Source organism: Phoenix dactylifera, chromosome 11 (assembly GCF_009389715.1).
Source record: "Phoenix dactylifera cultivar Barhee BC4 chromosome 11, palm_55x_up_171113_PBpolish2nd_filt_p, whole genome shotgun sequence".
Lineage (NCBI taxonomy): Eukaryota > Viridiplantae > Streptophyta > Magnoliopsida > Arecales > Arecaceae > Phoenix > Phoenix dactylifera.
In genome coordinates, this window is record NC_052402.1 from 889,885 (window position 1) to 911,291 (window position 21,407).

Sequence of the window (21,407 nt, forward strand, 5' to 3'; positions counted from 1 at the left end):
TATTTCTATGAAAATGAGATTTTAATGCTTCAAAAAAAAAGAAAAAAAATTAACATGAAAAAGTTATTTTTCTATCGATTAAGATTTGGGATGTTTTTTTTTTCAAAACTATTTTTTGAGCCATTAAAATTCATAAATAAGATTTTTCTCTTTATTAAAAATATATTATATATTTTATATAGCTTTCTCTAAAAAGTAGATGCTTAATCAAACATAAGCTACTTTTTTTATAGTTAATTAAATATGTTAAAATTATTTTTCCAGCAATTAGATTTTTTAAAAAAATATTTTGATGAGGAAAATTTTTTTCTGCGATTCAAATGAGTCCTATTTGGCTTTGTATAATCATCAGTAGACAACATCCTATGAATGATAGGCTGGGAGCCTGCATTCATGCTCGGGATAAGTTATAGTCACAGCAACAGCAAGTTGGTTCTTCCAAATATAATGCAGACTTACAATATGATCTATTGACACGTGATAGTGCATTTTGTCAACCGATTCTCTCATTAACGGTTTCCATTTTTAATGAGGGTTCTAACTGGCTGAGTTGGATCAAATCTCCTATTTTTGATACATGAACACATGTTTGATCGCATCCTTCAACACCATTCTAGGTTGCGAGAGAAGAAACTTTTTGTTTTGAAGAGCCGAACATTATTTGTTTCTATTGTCTTCGTAGGCAGCATATTTTTCGGAATGTTACTATCATCGAGGCCGCATTGAAGATGCTCATTATAGGTCTTTAGTGGTGTCTGTTTATTAGTCTGTTGGGGGAGCTATCCCCATTCTCCTGTGTTTGCTGATGACCCCAGATTGTGATATTCATTTCTGGATTCATCCATTAGCTTGCCGTGTCCGCCGGACATGGATCCCATTGAAAAATCCAAAATATGTTGATATGCTTGGATATGTTCGCACTTCCATCTCCAAATTTGTATCGTTCTGCCACACGTAAACTAATTATAAAGGAAACTCGATGTAATAAATTTAGAAAGGGAAAAAAATGGCACCCATGTAGATGTTTCTTCAGAAATCAAAACAAATTCTCCACAGATCTCATCTCTTTCAAACTACTTACCGATCAGGCATCCAAAAAGTAGATGAAATATATTGCAATCATATTCTTGTCGCGCTATAAATCACAGGAAAAAAATTATTATTTTTCTGTAATCCACTATTCTAAACTTTACAGTTCTGCCATTTGTGTCCATTTAAACCTTACCTGTAACAACTGCTTGTCTAATAAATTCTTGCCAGACCTAACCTAAATATCAAATTGGAGTTCTTTTACAAGTCATGCCCGTGAACATGGACAAATCTCCATAATAGGCAGACACAAGTCACTGTAAAAAAGGAGGAAAGATGGTGAAAATAAAGCAATAATCAGGTGGGCCGACACCCGTAGGTGGACCGCGGCTTATCTCACCAACCGACCGACTCGCCGGCCGGCGGCCCTGAGCTCGGCCTGGCCGAGTTGGGGCTCGGGCCTAATATTTGGGCCCTCGTGGCTTCATCCGCGTTTCTACCCCTACACCCTCTGTCGGTTTAAGTTTCGTCGAGTCTACGCCACACTTCTCTTCTTCGAGGTGCCCAACCACCTCACGCCGCTGGCGTTTTGAAGAAGACAGATTATTCTCTATCCATCAGAGGAAACAATGCCTCAGGCTCTCCGTTCTCGTCTCACTCCCCACGGGGCCTCGGCGCTTCCACCGGCTTATCCCGACACCGTCATCCGTATAGGTATATAGATGATTTACTCGTTTTCTTTAGTGAGAAATTGATGTGACGGCTTCAAGCCTGATTGGGGTTTCGGTTTTTTTTTTTTAATAGCAGCATAGATACGGGATCCGACGATCCTCGTCTCGTAAGCGAGAAGCCCATCCGGTTTCCATCTTGGGGGACGGTCGTCTGTATATAGAAGTGGAAGCGTTGGAGTTGTAATAAAGGGTTGTCTTCGAGTTGCAAGTGTTTTCTCTTGCAGTGCGAGGGGGCGGGGCCTTCGCTCTGGTGAGCTTTCCTGATGCCTTCCGATTTTGGCCGGAGGGTTCTCCTCTCAATCTTTTTACTACCCGTAAATCCGAACTATATTCTGGTACTTGTTATATGTATGTATATGCGTCCGATTGGAACCCATTTGTTCATAGAATTTGACGGGCAAATGTTGGTTCCATGCGCGAGCTTTGTACCATGCTTCCAAGAAATTCAGATTTATATAAAATTTGCATTCAGATTTTAGGTATATTTCACCATTAATTCGTTATTAGATATGTGATTATGTGAGACGTCTGGATGAAAAATTATGCATCAAGTAGCCATTGATACATCACTTGAAGATTTGAGCTGAATTTGTCTAGTTACCTCATTCTTTAGGTATTATGTAATTGGACATGTTGGGAGTCTATGGGCTGTATTAGATCATAATGAGCACAACTGGATGCAGGTTATCAATATAATTTCCTCGAGAAGTAATATTAGGGTTTAATAGTTCGGTTAATTATGGACTTTCCAATAGGTATTGTTGGACATATGGGTGTTAAAACTTTCTTGATCCATACTGTAAATACTCTTAGGAATACTGATGATGTTATATGTCTAGCTGTAAATCGGTAGTACTGTGTCACCATAAATCTCGAGTTTGATTTGAATTCTTTTTTGCAGTTCATTTTCTTAAAGAGGTCTTTATCATTCGCTTTTCTACTTTCTAACTTGAGCAGATATGTAAAGTATTCTCAACTGAGGCCTTTTCAAGACGTTATTTCATTTTATTATACCTAAAAACCTATAACATATACTGCATCTAGTGTCTTTGTTGTCTGAAAAGTTGGAATTGTATTATGGGATGGTGGTTATAAAGTAGAAGATTGAGAGGTTGTGGAGTGATCATACATGGTTTCATGGATCCTGCAGAGCAAAAAATTGAGTACAATTCAAAAATTGTCCATGGATATTTCTGAAAGAGTTTGCTTTCTTCTTGATCTCATTTGACAGATTTAGCTGTACAGGCTACATGAATAGAACATGTTCATTTCTTTATGCTGCACATGAACTGGCTTAAACTGATTTAGGTTTTTCTTAAGCTCGGCACTCTTTAAGTGATGTATAACTGGTGGTCCGTTCCACATGTAGCAGTCCTATGTTGTATTTAGGTTGGCAGCCTTCTTGTCAGTGCCAGCACTTGCAACTGATTGACTAGTAATAAATATGGGAAGCCAAATGCCTACTTGATGCTAGAATATGAGGCAGCTCCTTCTGGTTTACTTAATTATTTGAGAGTTCAAAGGCAACTATCAATGATATGCAGTTCCTATGATTTGAGAAATGACATGTTATAGTCTTTCTGTCATCATAATTTGCACAAGTCTACAGATGCATTTTTTTGGTTTTAATTTAAGTAGTTTTTAGATATTTTCTCCTCTTAAGCTATGTGCTAATTGGCTTTTCTTTCCTCCTTACTCTCCAGCAGCTAAATATGATATGGCACATCTGAGTTAATCGGAGGGGTCTTTTTGTCAGTACGAATGGGGCTATTTCTTCTTTCCTACAGCCATGCTCACACTGCATTTGCAAGCATTTGGTTTTGGCTTCTGCTAGTACTCTTTTTTCATAACTGCAGAGAAACTCTCTCGGATTCAACATACTTGATCGGGCTTGGGAGCTATGACATAACAGGACCTGCAGCTGATGTCAACATGATGGGGTATGCTAATGCCGAGCAGATTGCATCTGGAATTCATTTCAGGCTACAGGCCCGCTCTTTCATTGTTGCTGAGCCTGGGGGGAACCGTGTGGTGTTTGTGAATCTTGACGCTTGCATGGCATCTCAACTTGTCACCATCAAAGTGATTGAAAGACTAAAGTCGAGGTGACGATAAGTCATAAAACTTTCCTATGCTGTTATTCTTAAGTCCTATTCAACTACCCAATGATACTGCTCTTAAGTTAGATTATCTAAACCTTGCATTATGAGTCAGGCACTAATGAGGGTCTATGCACATTAAGTAAACATAACAGAGCTAAAAATGCTGCATAAATTTGCAAAACTCAAGACAAATGGGGTCACAAATGAGTATGTATGAGGAAGCTTAGGGGTTGCACTGGTTGATGAGTAGGTGATGAGGCACCAACTTAAATGTTGGTACTTGGTACATGTCCAATGAAAGTTAGTGGACTCCTTATAAGATGGCCCAGTTTCGTGCAGACGGGCCAGAAAAGAAGTGGAGAAGTCCTAAAAGAATATGAATAAAAAGAATTCTTAGAAAAAAAATTAATTGGAATGTTTGATGAAGAATGATTCATGGTTTTGGTTCCAAGTAAATGGGATAAAAAACTGTTATTTATTGCTACATGAACCTTGCTCTAGTTTAGAATGGAACTATCCATGGGATTCTACACTGTATAAAAGCTCCCGGGTATCACTATATGCATATTGTGCATTGCTAGCTTTGCATTCTGAACATTCAAACAAATAGTTGATTGTGGATTTGTTACTTTGTTCACCAAAACTAAGTGCTAGCAATTTATTAAGTAATGCACGATTCGCATCTTGGGCTAGTATAGATTATGGAACTTTCATGGATAGTTCAGAAAGGTTGAGCCTTGGCGCAATGGTAAGTTGTTACATTGTGACTTGGAGGTCATAGGTTTGAAATACGGAAATAGCCTCTCCATGCATAGGGGGATAAGGTTGCGTACATATGATTTGTCCTGATCCAGCAATAGTGAGCTGCCCTTCATGGATAGTTCAGAATGTTATAATTCCTCACAGAAAATACAAGCTATTTATGTTCATATAGTTTATACTACTAGGTTGATGTTATTTCTTTATTTGAAGTTTGCTGATTAGTCTCTTGGCATCACCATATCATAAATCTTTGTGGTTTTTTGTTATTTTTCCTCAAAAGAAGACAATAGTTTCAGGTTGGTAAAGTCATATAAGTCGTCACAAGCCTCACAAAGTGATATTTTCATGTAATGATCCTTTTGGACATAGTCTATGAGTTCCTTCCTATTCTTTGTTGGCTAGGTCCTTCTATTATTATATTATGGGATGATATGTTTTTGGTTGTAACTCTTGTTCATGGGACCACCATATACGCCTTTCGTTATTTCTAATACAAGTTCCCATAGAAAAGTACTTTGGGAAGGCAATGCCTTAACTTGGGAACACATGATTTATAAATTGCATTGTCTTTTGCTGATGTGTGTATGAATGTATGGATGGATGGATTTCGATTTCTCTTCACAACTTATATATCCAAACATTCAGCTTGTTTTTTTCAGTTTCACAGAGATATTACTTTGTTACTTTAAATGGTCTTGCAGACTGGTGGATCTTATTATCTTTCATTTTGGCAGGTATGGAGGCATTTATAATGAACAAAATGTTGTCATCAGTGGCATTCATACTCATGCTGGACCTGGGGGTTATCTTCAATATATTGTGTATATTGTAACATCTCTTGGATTTGTAAGGCAATCATTTGATGTCATTGTTGATGGCATTGAGAAAAGCATTGTACAAGCTCATGAAAACCTCCGACCTGGAAATATCTTTGTGAATAAAGGTAAAGTATGGGGAGGCATTCTGCATTGCAAATTGTAAAATGGACTATTTTCCTTATTTGTTTATTCTGTCTGGTTGGATACTGTCATCTCTCTAGTTGATGTCATTTATTTAAAACAACTGATGTCATGTATTTTAAACAACAGGTTTTCTTTTGCATAGTCAATTTTGAGTTAAGCATATAATTTTAGCATGTGTTTGTGTGAGTGTTGTGTAAAGATGGTTAGAGCGGTATAACAAGTCTGAGGGTTGAAACCATCAACTTATAAAGCACAAAGAGGTTATTTGTATGGCCTCTTTGTCTATAAAAACTTTCATTGTCTGACAATTAAAGAATATTGTATTAAAGCTTTTATCAATTACTGCAGGTTTCTTTGTGCAGGTTGCTGTGGTGGTTATTGCTCTCGTCATTATAATCATCATTTTTATCACTATCGTTCAAACATTTCATATACCTGCATCCAGTAAAGTTAATGTTGGAGTGTGTACTAGTAACATAGGCTTGTTGACTAATGTTAGATACGAAAAAATTTTGATGGTAAAGAGAGTAAGATATTCCTTTATAATCGTACATCTAAGTGCTTGTATTGTCTATTTTTGGCTATCTTGTTGGAATAATGTGATAAAATAACATATGCACCACATAACATATTGTGCAATTTCATTTATCTTAGTGTGTGAGCATTATTTATTAGTTCAGTTTCTGCTCTGTTTTGTTAGCCTAGTGCCCCTAAGATTTGTCAACTGAAAAGGTACTGATTTGTTTTTTTTTCCCTTATAATTTATCCAACCTACAAATCTAACTAGAGATATTATCAGATGTATAGCTGTCTTGAAGTCCATGGTATTATTTTAGTTAGTTATTTGGTGAAATGTGTCGACACCATGTCCCTATAGCTATAGTTTTTTTGCTGAAAAATCTCATATTTTTCGTTATTCTGTACTTGTAATTAGTTTCGATAGTTACATGATCCTTTGTTATGGAATTGGATCTTTCGATTTTCAGGAGAGCTCCTGGATGCTGGTGCCAATCGCAGTCCTAGTGCCTACCTAAACAATCCTGCTTCAGAGCGCAACCAGTACAAGTATGATGTTGATAAAGAAATGACTCTGCTGAAGTTTGTAGATGATGAATATGGTCCAGTTGGAAGTTTTAACTGGTTTGCAACTCATGGAACTTCCATGAGTCGCACCAACTCCTTGATAAGTGGAGACAACAAAGGTGCTGCTGCACGTTTCATGGAGGACTGGGCTGGACAAAAGGGTTTCCCTAAAGGAATCAACAGCATATACCACGATGCTTTTGGGGTTGGTAGCAAACTAAAGCGAAGAGTCTCAAGCATAATTCCTCAGCCACATGAGAACTGTATGTCTGAAAATGATTCTGCTCTTCTAGCCATTTATTATCCAACCTCATGTTATATATTGGTGGCAAAATTTTAGGTAGGGGGTTATTCCATAAAATTCTTGATGTAAATTTTTATTTATTATTTTGCATTTATTGCAGTGAATGAGTTACAGCAGCTAGCATCCTCCTTCCAGGCATCAGGTGGAAGGCGATTAGCAAGTTCTTTGAGTGTCGGACAGCGTGTCCGGAGTGGTCAGGGTAGCAAACCAAAATTTGTATCTGCCTTTTGTCAATCAAATTGTGGAGATGTTAGTCCCAATGTGCTTGGAACATTCTGCATAGACACTGGACTCCCTTGTGATTTCAACCACAGTACCTGCAATGGGAAGAATGAACTCTGCTATGGCCGTGGCCCAGGGTACTATTAATGTAATTGCTTAGTATTTTTTTCTAGATTATATGATAAATTATTGCTACAATCTTGAATGATCTGGTTTATGTGCCAGATACCCAGATGAGTTTGAAAGCACGCGCATTATCGGTGAAAGGCAATTCATCAAAGCTATGGATCTCTTCAACACAGCATCTGAGCAAGTAAAGGGGAAGGTTGAGTATCGCCACACTTACTTAGATTTCTCACAGCTTGAGGTTAACCTTCCTTCGAGTGGGGGAGGTCAGGAAGTGGTCAAAACATGCCCAGCAGCGATGGGGTTTTCTTTTGCTGCAGGAACCACTGATGGCCCTGGAGCATTTGATTTCAAGCAAGGGGATGATGAGGTTGGTTATAGCATTTTGTCCTCATCTTTTCATGGAGAGTACTAATTGAGTATTCAACTGTTGTCTGTCTTGATGCTGTTTCAGGGTAATCTTTTCTGGAAATTGGTGAGGAACTTATTGAAAACACCAACTAAGGAGCAAATTGAATGTCAGAAGCCAAAGCCTATTTTACTTGATACTGGTGACATGAAGCAGCCATATGATTGGGCGGTGAGTAGTGTCTTAGACATATATTTCTTGTACCCACCTAACACTTGAAAGGAAAGAAGAGGCTTGCCCATGAACCCAGGAGCTCCCTTCTTAGGTTCCCTGGAACTCGGAAAGAGTCTAGAAGACAAAAGAGGAAGAAAGCAAGGGTTGATATGAGAAACTGCAATCATTCCTGAGGCACAAACTGGTGGATTAAATTGCTGAAATACTGTTCCTAGTTGTTCCTGTGCTTCTGATTATCTAGAAACTGCATGATTTATATAGGCATACAGTAGGAGATGACTTTAATGAATTATCATTTGATAGGTAGACTCTTTTCCATCCTTGTCTCGTGCATTTATTTTAATGAGTTGTACATGATTATAAATTCATCCTACTAAAATGAATTTTTAAGTAAAACCGGAGTTATTAAATTTGTACTGGAGATCGACCTAGCCAAACGGCGAGGTCACTGGGTCACTGGTTCGACCGCCAAGTCAATCAGCCAGACTGGGTTATAATAAAAATTAAAAAAATTAAAATGTCAAAAAATAGATGCAATACAAGAAAAATATCAGTAACTATTGATAAATTTCCTACTTTAAATAATACTCTTCCAAATCACATTGATTTATTACATTCTACACTATCTTTAATTTCAGCATAAATAGAAAAAATCATGATTCATTTATTTTTTTTTAAAAAAAAGAAAAGTTATAAATAATGTTGGAAAATATGCAGAATTTATTAATATTTCTGTTTTTTAAAGGTTAAAATTTTAGATATCCAAATAAATAAAATGAACTATATCTTTTCTATATCTTTTTTGATTTTGTGCTAGAGGTAAAAAGAATTATTTTTTCTTTTTTTAAAGATTGATTATTGAAATACCAAGCAAATAACTCCTTTTAAATAGCATAGATATAATTTTCAGAACTTAATAAGTTATCATAACTTAACCGCTGTATCAATGGTTGAGAGGTTCTTAACCTTACAGGTGGTAAGTGATTCGAACCTCCAATTGGACACTATTTCAAATAACCCAATTAAACTTCTATTTAAACCACCTGAGTCACTGGTTTTCTCTAAAACCGGCTGGTTCGATCTGGTTCTTACCTGGTTACTTGCATTTCCAGTCCTATCAAGAAACCGGACTGGATAGGAGGCCAGTTCACTAGTTTAAAACTGCCAGGGTCACCGATTTTTTGAAAACCGGCTGGTTCAATCTGGTTCTTACCAGCTTATTTGCATTTCCAGCCCTATTAAGATACCGGACCAGACTGGGGGCTGGTTCACCTATTTTTCGTCCAACAGGCCGATCTGTTCAGGTTTAATAACTATGAAAAAGCATCTTAGAGTGGATTAGTGATGCTTGATGATTTTTATTTTAATGGTTACCCTGATGCATCAAAGTGGTGAACTACATGCACTTTCACGTGCTCTTCTCAAAATTGGGATCTCTGACTGTGTTTTAGTGCGTTCACATTTTTTTTTGAATGGTTGCACTATGCATTTATCTCGCAATAGCTTGCCTTTTGTGCTGCTTGTAGAATAAGTAGCTCTCTTTTTCTGTTGCATGTCTGATCACTTTTTCATTTGCCCCCTTCAGCCTTCTATACTTCCAATCCAGATAATCCAAATAGGACAAGTGGTCATCCTGTGTGTACCTGGAGGTATATGTGATTGCTCCTTTTTTTTTTCTTGCAGTGCACTAATATCAAGATGCTGGATGCAGAACATTTTACATATTTATTGAGCAAAATAAATTTTTGTTCCTTCCTGTAAATTCTTCACGTCTTTTTGTTAGATAGTCTCTTCAATTTATTGTTCTTTTGCTCCATAGTCCTTAATCGGGTTGATTTCTACAATGGCTCTTAATTTTCTTACACTGTCTCTCTTTAAAGAATTCACAACAATGGCTGGGAGGCGTCTCCGAGATGCTGTGCAAACACTACTTACCAGTGGTGGCACCGGTGAATTTGGTAGCAATATTCACATGGTTATTGCTGGGTTGTCGAACACATACTCTCAATACGTGACCACCTTTGAAGAATACCAGATCCAAAGATATGAGGTTTGTAGTTTTGGTCCATCATACTGATTTTACAAAAAATTTTAGGTCTTCTATGAATCAACTGTTTATTGCTAATAATTTCTTACATCCAAATTAATGTGCCTTGTTCGTTCCAATATCCAAGCACCAAATCTTTGTGGACCCATAAAATGTAAAGTTGCCAGCTTAGATTCTGTCAATACATGATAGGAGTATATGTTCAGATATATTGGGAAGCATGTTGCTAGCCATATCTTCCCACTAGTTTGGCTTGAAATGGAGATATCAAAAGGCATTAATTGGTGAGGTATACATACATGTGTGTTATATTCCTTTATCTTTTATACACACATACATGCATACATACATGTGTGTGTATTAGTTTATACATGCATGCATGCAAACTTTAATTGGCTATTACAAATCTTTTCTTTTATATGCATACATAGAGTTATTCCCTTGAAGCCTGTTTCCTTGTTATATGGCATATTCATTGCTGATGCTTAACCCCATCAATTTTGAATTCCCTACATTAATCTTATGTTTACTATTGAATTATCTAAAATATTGCTAATTCTGAACCCTATTTGGGGTTTCATGAAAGGGTCATCATAGCAACTATGGTCAAGAAATTAAAATTTACAGCTGTTATTTGGATCTATCAATAAAGTTATTTTTGAGGCCCCATCATAAACAAACATCTTCATAGAGATATCATTTCAAATGTGTCCCTTTTTGTCAATGATACTGTACATTCACACATCATTCCCTCAATGCCATGTAGCATGTTTACGACCTTATCAACTACATTTCTAATACCTAAGACAATGTTTTTTCTTTGTCGATAGTGACGTGATTCTATCACCCACCAGCTTTAGGATAAATTCCATTAGGTTATATGTTGCCTTCTGATCTCAGGAAGCATGTTGCAAGGTCCTGATTTTAAATTGTTTGCTTTGAGATCTCTGACATGCTTTAAGAAACACATGGTTCTTGTCAGGGAGCATCAACATTATATGGCCCACATACATTGAGTGCCTACATTCAGGAATTCAAGAAGCTTGCTTCTGCACTTGTCAGTGGTCAAAATGTCCAACCAGGCCCACAACCTCCAGATCTCTTGGACAAGCAAATCAGCTTGCTCCCTGGAGTTGTAGTGGATACAACTCCCATTGGTGTGAAGTTTGGGGATGTCAGTGCTGATGTTCCTGAGAATTCTACATTCAAGCCTGGCGACATGGTGACAGCCACTTTTTGGTCTGCTTGCCCTAGGAATGACCTCCTAACTGATGGTACATTTGCTCTTGTGGAGATCTTAGATGGTAGCAACACTTGGTTTCCTGCCTATGATGATGATGATTTGTGTCTGCGTTTCAAGTGGTCAAGGCCTTCAAAGCTTAGTTCTCGGAGCTATGCAACTATAGAGTGGAGGATCCCTGAAACAGTTATCTCGGGCATCTATAGGTTAAGGCATTTTGGTGCTTCGAAGAGCTTGTTTGGGTCGATCAAACATTTCACGGGCACTTCTCATGCCTTTGTCGTTCTCTAGCAAGGTTAAATGCATGTGTATTAGATTTCATGGTATATTGGAAGTATGTATGCTATAAAGTCACTAATGCTATCATATGATGATGAAGAATTTGCTTGGTTCTCTTGCTTGCTTGCAATTAATTGCATGGTCTTTGTTATCTGATCATTTGGTTTACGGTTAATCGGAAGAAGGGTTGGAGCAATGCGAGTTTTTTGTTTGTAGAAAGGCTGCTTGGTACTTTGCGTTGGCAGGTTTTTTGATGAATGATAGTTTAGGGCAAAAGGTAGGAGGCACTTGGTTTTCCACAAGCACGCTTTTTGTTTTTCCAGGGTGAAATACTCTTGTTCGGTACATTAGTAATCCAAATTTAATGTTACATAAGATTAGAGAGGGCTTTGGTAAACAGTTGTGAATTATTGCTTTTCATATAAGTCCAGTTGGTGGCTTTGATGTGATCGTAAAGAAGGGCTTTTTTTTCAGTTCTAATCACGTTCTAATCTGGGACTTCTCACTCGAATTCTTTCATTGTGTGGAGTCAGTCTACCCATCTTCACTCCTGAGGATCTTCAGACTTGGTCTAGAGTTTGGAGATCCATTTAGCTTTTTGGAAATCCGTTTGGCTTTGTGAATGATAGCTATGTTCATGATTACCGGACTCATAAAACTCGATTAGCAGTTGCCTAGTCTACGGCCCAAACTAGCCGCTTCATGAGAAATTATTCTCTACACTGCATGCATCATATAGCTGTGCTTGCCATTAGTGGCAGCCGCTCATTTTTATTGATTCCATTCTTTAAGCATGCGCCTCGGTGCATCGCTATAAAAGCGAGCAGCTGTGATTGGTGGCATGTATGGTATAGGAAATAATTTCTTCTGCTTCAAACCTTGGGAGGTATTTGAGCAATTTTGCTTTGCAATCAAAAGATTTCATGCAGCATGCCCCAAATCGGCTCGGGCCTCAAGTGAATCTTCCAGAACTAGCACTAGAGCAATAATATTATGCCTTCTAAGAATTCAGCCACTTGTACGCTAAAAGGCACATTTTGTTGATCCTTGATGGAGGAGCTGTCTTTCTTGTAGAAACAACTTTCCTTCTTCTCACTATGTTTTCAATTTGCTAATCAACTGGGAAGGTCAAATCTTCTTTCCCCTTTCCTCTAAGAAAAATGTTATTTTTTCCCCTTTTCTTTTCCACAAGGCTTTTCTTGACCGAACAAAAGATAATTTTTCCTAATCTAACTTTTGATTTCATAGCTTTTTTGTCATGTGTTTTCTTAATTAAGTAATCAGCTAGGTTGGTTTATGTGTAGCTGCATAGGCTGGCCGGATCTAACAATCTAATGAGGAATTATGAAACATAATTAATAAGTAATAATTAGGGATAGGCTATACTCCTACCGATAGGTGAAAGTATTTATTGCTCTCGAGTCCAACTTAATAACAAGGTACATAAATAAAAGATCCATATTAATAGATATAACTAAAAATACCTAGAAATCCAATATCATATATTTTTAATAGTCGCTAACATGGTTTGCCGTACCGGTCTGGCTTGGAATCGGTACCGGATTAGCATGGAACCCGGTACCGGTAGCTTATCGTTGGAGAACCGGTATGGGACCGGTACGGACTGGTACAGATCAGTACGGAATCGATATATACCGGTATGGGATCAGCATGGATCGACGTTGGATTAGCGTAGAATCTGGAACTAATACGGGTCCATACCAGACCGGTACCGTACCGGTCCGGGCTGCCACCGGTACGCTGACCGGTATTGGTACGATGGATCGTGGTCTCTAACCTATGCATCATATGGGCATAAAAATAGTTTTCATTGTGCTAGTGCATTAAGGTATATAATAAAATATTTAAATTAAGAATCCATCTTATTAGTCATGATCTACATATGTTAAAATATATATTGACTGAAAATTAATAGATTTTAATATTTAAATCATAACAAAACATGGTTTCACTTTATTTTAGCCGTTCAATTTTATAAATAGTTGATGCATAAATTAGAGACTATCAATATTATATATATTTTTATTGTTAAATAATTTTAATAAATGGATGTTCTCTATTGATTCTAGACTCTAGAGGAATAGGTACCCTCTTCTCTTAAGAGAAGCAACGTCTCTCTCTTATAATTGTTTACTCGATAGGTTTGACAGTAACCTTTGCATATCATTAGAAAAAAAAAAAACAGACAATAACCTTTGCGTGGTTGCTTGCTGGTCTTTTTCATCTGCTACCTCATCTTTCTCCTTAATCATTTCCTATTACCTTGATTTAATATTAAAGGTTCATCATCACCAAACCCACCCTTGAAATAGTTATTGGATTTTTCCCCTTTTCGGAGAAAGGGATGGAGTAGTATAATTACCTAGACTAAACACTTGGAGAGGCTCCAATAGTTATAATTCTCTTTGAGAGAAGGCATCGTTTGTCTATCCATCATGCATGAACAGGAAGCCTCTTGAGTCCATGCATCTTCCGGAGGTGGATCAAGTGTCAAACTTTTCCATCAGAAAAGATCAAGTGTCAACATTTCACCATCAACGAAAACCATGCAAAAGTATCTTTTGACAAGCATAAAAATATATATACAAGCAGACAATGCAAATGAACTCAGTTCATGGGATTTCATAGAAACAATCCAATCAACATACTCAAGCATGTCTTTCATATCATAGTTGCCATTTAGGAAAGCCGGCGCGAGAAGCAATACCAATGCAAGAAATGTTACAGGATCTCAGAACATCTCGGTGGCTCATCTCTTCAACAGATTATATCACCTTTTGACTTTAAATATTGCAACTTGTACAGTTGTTGTATATCTATCCATATGTATCTCAAACAGTTGTAAACTTTATAACTGGGCTATTGAACATGAATCGAAGAGAGATATGTTCTGATATCCCTTGATAAGAAATGGAAAATGATGGTTAAAAAAATATATATATCCTGATGCATAAATATGCTTATAGAGAAAGCAAAAGTATTGTACAAAATATACACTACAATAAAAATAACTTTTGGCCGCAAATTGCTTATGGCATTTCATATTATACGTACGCCGTTAAAAATATTTTTTGGCTGCATTATAGTATAAATTCTGCTATTTTCCAATAAATATTTTCTTAGTAGTGGTACTTTATTGTAAATGTCCTTATAAATTTGTATTCTACAACATATAATTTAAAGTGTTGGAAACTGGAACTACTATTATGGCATTGAACTAATATGCCAGTAAATAATACATAATTTGTGAGATTTTGGAAGACTGCTTCTAAAACTTAAATTATTAATTTTTATATAGAACTTGGGTATGATAACATCGAGGCTATCAATTATATTGTTGGGCTTGCAAAAAATTACTATATGAATACGATGACACTTAAAAGTAAATTTTTAAATATTTTTAACAATAAAACTTTGAAAATATCATAAGAGTAAAACAAGTAAATTTATTTTTATTTTTTTTAAAAAAATAAAAATTATGATTAAAATATGAAATATTAAAATGTACATCCAATAATTGTTTAACTCCATGAATATATGTTAATAAGTTAAATAAATTGCTCTTATGTACTTTGATATAATACAAATTGTAGCTTGGTTTTAGCGTTACTTACATATGCCACTAAAATAGAAATTTTTATTGATTTGTTTTTGAAATGCCAACAATATATTACCAACACCATCTTAGGACGGTATATAAGAAAATACCATAAAAAATGCCACCAAAGAAATTTGCAGTTATGGTGGCACTTAAAAATATCGTTAATAATCATTTTTATTGTAGTGATATTTGAAAATATCATTGGCGAACTAGTTTTGGATAGATTTTTATTTTATTTTTAAGCTGGGATGAATTTGGTAAGTAGCTATAAGTAAATTAATCCATGAATATTATAAAAACTTTTCTTTTAGTAGCATTTGCTCCTCTTCTGTAAAAAGACAAAGAGAACCAATGGACTTAGTAATTTATCATAATGACCATTTTGGGGAATCTTTGATTTAAAATTTCCACCTTCCATCTAAGTCTCCCATCTCTCCTCTCTTGTCCTGCACGTCTCTTCATAGCTCAGTTATTTAGAGCCTAATTTATAGAAGTTCAGGAGAACTCTTGCTTGAGTAGGAAACGAGATTCCTTTTTGGATTTGGCTGGCAGCACACGAATCCAAGTTGTTTTACCAAGGAGCATGGTGCACTAATTAAAGCACAATTGTTTAAGTGGTGGTATGGTCCCGTGTGATTTGCATGCAATAATTAATCCCCATAACATTCTACTACGCAGGCCATGTTGGAAATATGTTTTTCCAATTCAGCGACCTAATAAATACTATTGAAAGCCCGCCATGCACGTAAGATTAATAGTACGATCATCTCTCTCTTAGAGAGAGTGAGAGATGATTGAGAAAGATTGTCCGTAGACTGTGAGATTAAGTGAAAGAGCCCTAGCCATGCACGTTAATGTTGCTTGGCCGGCGGGCATACCAAACGGCAGGACCAAGGAACGAGGTGAAAAGCCAAGCCGCCCCTCTCTCTCCTTGGCTCGATGAGATGGAAAGGAAACAAAAGAGACGCCATTCCATGGGCGTGTGACAGAAAAAGGTGGCCAGTAGCCCCACCTGCTGTCCTCTCATGGATATGCCTTCTCTCGAGCGTTACAGTCTTTTCTTTTTTTTTTCTTTTAATAATCTGCCTAACTAAATATATAATAGGAGAGGAGGGGGATTTATTCACCTAATACCTCTTACCATAGAGGGGGATCAACCTAAAGATGAAGAGACAAAGTTCCTTTGATGTCACCTCCCAAGACTTTTCGCCACTTTGGTAGCGTTCTAGAACAAAGACATATCCTTTACCTATGGAATATGGAGTTTGCATCATTTTTTTCTTCAAAGAAAAGTACTTCTCCGCCATAAATCATCCCGCAGTCTTGTTCTCCATTATTCTGAATTATGGAGAGAGAACAAAAATTGAGAATATATGTATACATTCGTCTTACTTGCAATTTCGAGGATGGTAAGTTGTAGAAGAATTTGTATTCTAAGCGATCTCGCCATCATCGATAATTTATGAGCGTTTTCTTTGGTCCAACCACGAGAAAGAGAGCATGCCTACGCTTAATCGCATCTTGTCAACAGTTGGGAATACCTCGTGACCGTAGAAAGTGTGGCGAAACTAGATCGATGCACGGTTTTTAAAAAGACTTTTGACATCAAGTTCATCGCATTCGATCTCAACAAAACCTACCAAACGTAGAAAATGACACCATAAGATAGCAATGACGGGGGCCAAGATGGACCACCACCTTTCCAGTCTCCCTTTTCCAAAAGGAGAGTTTCTTGACGTGCCTGAGGGGCTGGTATCGTGGTAGGCCACCTTGGCGTCACAAACATGGAATTAAGCGTTCCCATGCACTGGGAGCCACATAATTAACACCTCCTGCGCGCCTTAGCAGCTAGCATTAATGCTGTTTCCTAGGTGAAATGGGACCCATTTTATGATCTCCCATTAGCAAGCCTGCATGGGCCGACGTATACATTTTGGCGTCAACGAGAGTGTCTTGGCAGAACACGTCGAGCTTCGACCAAAGTTCTCAGATCTCTAAATCAAATTGCAAGTTGGTATTCTTTTCCTAGAATTTGTACAGCTGAGAGGGGTTGATCCAAGACTATTACTGTTTCGGTTTTGTCATCATTTGCTCGTCCAAAGATACCCCAGACAGAGAGAGAGAGAGAGAGATGTTTGACTCCGTTTTTGGTCGTTGCAACCATACGTTGGTGCGTGTCATCAGGTCCTTTCTTTCTAGAGGGTGCAGGCTTTACCTACTCCGATCCATACCCACTTCTATAGTACTCGGTCGCTGGTCAATAGGAACCGTTTGGCCTTCCCCTCTTCTCTTCCATGTTGTTACAAGCGTGTGGGTCATCTCGTCTGCGATCTAGTTTGTTGCAAAGTTTTAGAGGATCTATGTTGTCGGATTCCCCTACAGGATTGCAGCTTTAAGACTTGAAATTATAGAACGCGAGTGTTTACCTATTAGTACTGCATGTTATTTTACTACTTGATACTTAAAACATTTATTTATTATCTTTTGCTAGTTGCTACTCAATGACTTCACTAAGAGTTCCAGCAAAGAAAATTCACATGATAACGTTTAACTGCATGTGCTTGACGCTAGTTGTATAATTTAGAGGTGAAAACACTTGAAAAAGGATAGTCTTTTGGATATTTGGCTGGGTCAGAAGATCACCAATTCATCCACAAACTCACCAAACTTTTGAGCTGTTTTCGATTAAATAAGTGATGCAAGACTCAAGTTAAGTCACCAATTTAAAACAATGCTCTATGCTACTCATCTTCTTTATTTTCGAGCAACAAAGTAAATAATTTAGAAGGATTTTCAGACTCGATGCGGACTACTTTGCCCAGCGTTGATTTGTCTCATCGGAAAGCCAAATCACGGGCCAAACTTTTCAAAGATATATATGACTCTACTTTTAGCTGGAGGCTTGGGATGGGTGCTGTGATGTCAAATAAGATTTGTGCATGACTCCTGAAGAGCAACGTAGCGAATCCTCTCACGTTCACACATTGTTTCTGCCACCATCTCTTGAACTGGCAGCGTCCTCCCATAACTGCACCATGACGGAATTAATAGGACTATCCCAATATTGGGCCCACATTTTCTCTATGCTGTGTAGGTGCCGGCCGTCTGGAATGGGCCGTAACGCCTACGTTGGCCCATGGTTAGTATAAAGGATAGGGAGGAATGACCTTCGACAATTCCAATTTGGTCAGTCTCATGAAACAGAGCAGAACTGGTTTGAATCACTCGATAATATCTGGAAATCTTATAGGTCCCACCATGCAACATGTACAAATAAACAGTGCACACTGTTCTTTCTTTTCCACTTTGAACTGCTATTGTTCAAATCTGCTCTAGTTTTTTCTTTTTCTTCTTCTTTTTTTCTTTTGGCTCTACATTTCATCAGGTCTTGTCTAACTTCAAAGGGATGTAGATTTGTATAATAGTGCATTGTTTCCAAGGTTTCTAACTCATATGTTGGTGTAGGTTGCAATACATTCTATAATGAGTTTGGATTTCCTTCAATCAATGATATTGAACAGATCAGAACATAAAACTTAAGTTGTTCATATTAATGTTAATAAAAAATACAAGCAAGTATTTAGCCTTGATACATCGATCGCTTGGCATCCTTTTTCCTTTCTCTAAAAGAAAGGTCATCTAACCTTTTCCCATCCATAACTTTCAAGCTTTAATTTGATTCTCTTCCCTTGGCCAACGACTAGCACGACGTCAGACCAGAAAATAAGGGTCAGACTTTGCTTTGATTTGTCAAATCCCGGGACTTGGGCAGCTTGTTCCACCATCCAACCCCCAATTAGCTTAGATCCAGCGGACTAACATCATTTAGTTTATTAGCATTAATATCAACAGTAATAATTATCAGTATTTATATGAATGGACATCAAGTAATCATAATTGTCAGTACGTTACGAATGGACACCCTCAGCGTGTCAACTTTAAGCTCTGAATACGTCGAGGGGCAACGAATTAAACTTCAATAAATTTAACCAATGAAGTTCTAAAGGCGCGATTTTAATGCATGGAAACTTCTTATTGCTATATCATACTATGTTTATACGGAGAAGCAAACATCTCATTGCGATATGTTAAGTTTATATGGAGAAGCGAACATCTCCTGTCAAAATCCCAGTTGACAGACCATTCATTTAGGTTCCAGTCACCTTCAGCCCATTTAAATTCTGATGATCTTTTCCACTGGTAATTAATCCTAGCCACCGTTAGAGACCTTAAGTACAGCTCTCATCATCAAACAATCTAGGCAAAGAAGATCTTTCTGCAAGAAAAAAAATAAGAGCAGCGTATTCAGACACCCATCATTTGTCCAATTCAATATATTCAAAAGGCAGCTGTTGAGGCTGGCCTGTTGCAGACTTTAAAAAAGTAGGTTGAAATCTTGAGTTCCAACTCATTCTGGTTCACAACTGACCAGCGTCGAGTCGCTTTGCTTGATGCTGCATGAGAAGATCTTATTCAACACCTACCCTCACGATAAGGAAACAAAAGAAAGAAAGAAAGAAAGCAAATTATTTAACATGTTGCCAAGCGATTAAGGAATGTGTGTTAAGTCTAATTCGATTTCTAATCTTAAAGATGTCAATGGATACAAAGTCCTCCCATTGTGTCTCCTAGAAGACAAACATGCCAATGGATAATTAAAAAATAAAGATAATATTATATTCTAAGGTAGCTTCTCAACATGGTTTCTTGTCATATTATATCAAATCATTTGCTAAACAACATGCATGTTTATATCATATCGATCATTTGCTAACTTCTTGACAAATTGTGAATAGTATGGTTTCTCTAATCCAATTACATGCGTATCTACCGTACGAAGCCGATGAGAAATAGAAATCATAAGACAAGTGATCTACATGCTTTGCACATTGATAGGCCATATTAACTGTATTTTAGGGTTTTTTCTAACATGGACTTGGATTATTTGGGTGGTTGGTGGATGATGCTTGTCAGAGCATTATTATTTTCCAAGGGGGGTTTGGTTCACTTGTAGAACCTTGAAGGGGAAGTTATCTATTTGGTCGGCAGGAGATTTAAGCCAGTTTTTTTTTTTAAAAAAAAAAAAAAATCACCAATTGGACACCTCCTAGACCAAGACATAGATAAGATTGACTTGTAGGGGCAGACATACAATTAGTCTTCTGAGGACTTCCTTGTTCCTCTTATGCTATTTTTTCCAAATGTGTGGCTCCTTGTGGCAAAGGAACACACAGAAGGGATATATATTTCTGACGTTTTTAGAGAATAATTTGTCATCAATCTTCAGTTTGAGTGATCTATAGATGCATAATTGAAGAGGCCTTTCTACTGTTGAAAGGAAAGCTAATTGAAGTATGGTTTGAATGTGATTTCATTTCTTTTTTATGCTAAAAGCTACTAGGACCATTCTCCTCATGCATTGAACTAGGGCAATTTTTGATGCTCCTCACATTAATTGTGGCACTTATGGAATGGATTTTTTTTTTCTTGAAAAAGTTATGGGAATTGGTTCTGAACTCTAATCCTTCCAATGATGTCATAATTCCTCTTTAGCAAGCCAATTTACAGAACTGCTAGAAGTTTATATAGGTAAAGAAACGCCAAAAATAGATGCATGCTTCATGCTTTATGATAGATTGCGCTGTCTTCTTTCTTTTTCAGAAAAGGAGGAACAAAAGTTCCACCTGCTTCATCACGAATATGAAGAGCAAAATACAGGGATATATAAAATATCTAGGAAAAAAAGAAGAACAAATCTTAAAGCAACATATTAAAAAAGCTCCCGCAAGCAGGAAATGTCGGATGGAGTCCATGTAAGCATTTGAGGCATTTTCTATTTCCATCTTGACAGCCATGTTTATTAATATTCCTAAAGCTAGTTTTGAATCTATAGAAAGAAATTTTGATTTAAACATATTAAATATGATCACTCTTACAACGGGCTTTTCCTTCTCATATTTCACTAAATTCATCATCCCTCAGCCCATATGGGGTCGTGCAATCAAAAATAAAAAAATAAAATAAAAAAGAGAGAGAAGAAAGTTTGGTTATGAAGGAAGCTATTTTTGGCTGTAAAAAAGCTCTTCTGTTCTTTTAGAATTCTAATTGCTCTCCTGTTTGTGTGGGAGTTTTATTTTTTGGGATTCTTCTTCTCCTTATAGTTCTAGGATTTGGTTTATACTCTAAGCACAACACTTTTTGTCTGTATTTTTCTTTGAGTTTGTTTGACTATTGGCCATTGTTTTCTTAGCAACCGCACCAGAAGTAATTTAACCTTCATCTTTGTCTGATTTTACTGTTGTTGATTGCCCCGAG

The 21,407-nt window shown here is 37.0% G+C and overlaps 1 protein-coding gene across 1 annotated transcript; it reads left to right on the forward strand.

Moving 5' to 3' along the window:
• Nucleotides 1-1,442: 1,442 nt before the first annotated feature.
• LOC103709003 (neutral ceramidase-like) lies at nucleotides 1,443-11,604 on the forward strand. The gene is made up of 11 exons (XM_008794151.3): nucleotides 1,443-1,743; nucleotides 1,837-2,010; nucleotides 3,464-3,865; nucleotides 5,359-5,567; nucleotides 6,573-6,932; nucleotides 7,074-7,332; nucleotides 7,421-7,691; nucleotides 7,776-7,901; nucleotides 9,490-9,553; nucleotides 9,785-9,954; nucleotides 10,934-11,604. The coding sequence occupies exons 3-11, from the start codon at nucleotides 3,522-3,524 to the stop codon at nucleotides 11,480-11,482; spliced, it is 2,352 nt and encodes a 783-aa protein (XP_008792373.2). The 5' UTR covers nucleotides 1,443-1,743; nucleotides 1,837-2,010; nucleotides 3,464-3,521; the 3' UTR covers nucleotides 11,483-11,604.
• Nucleotides 11,605-21,407: the final 9,803 nt, after the last annotated feature.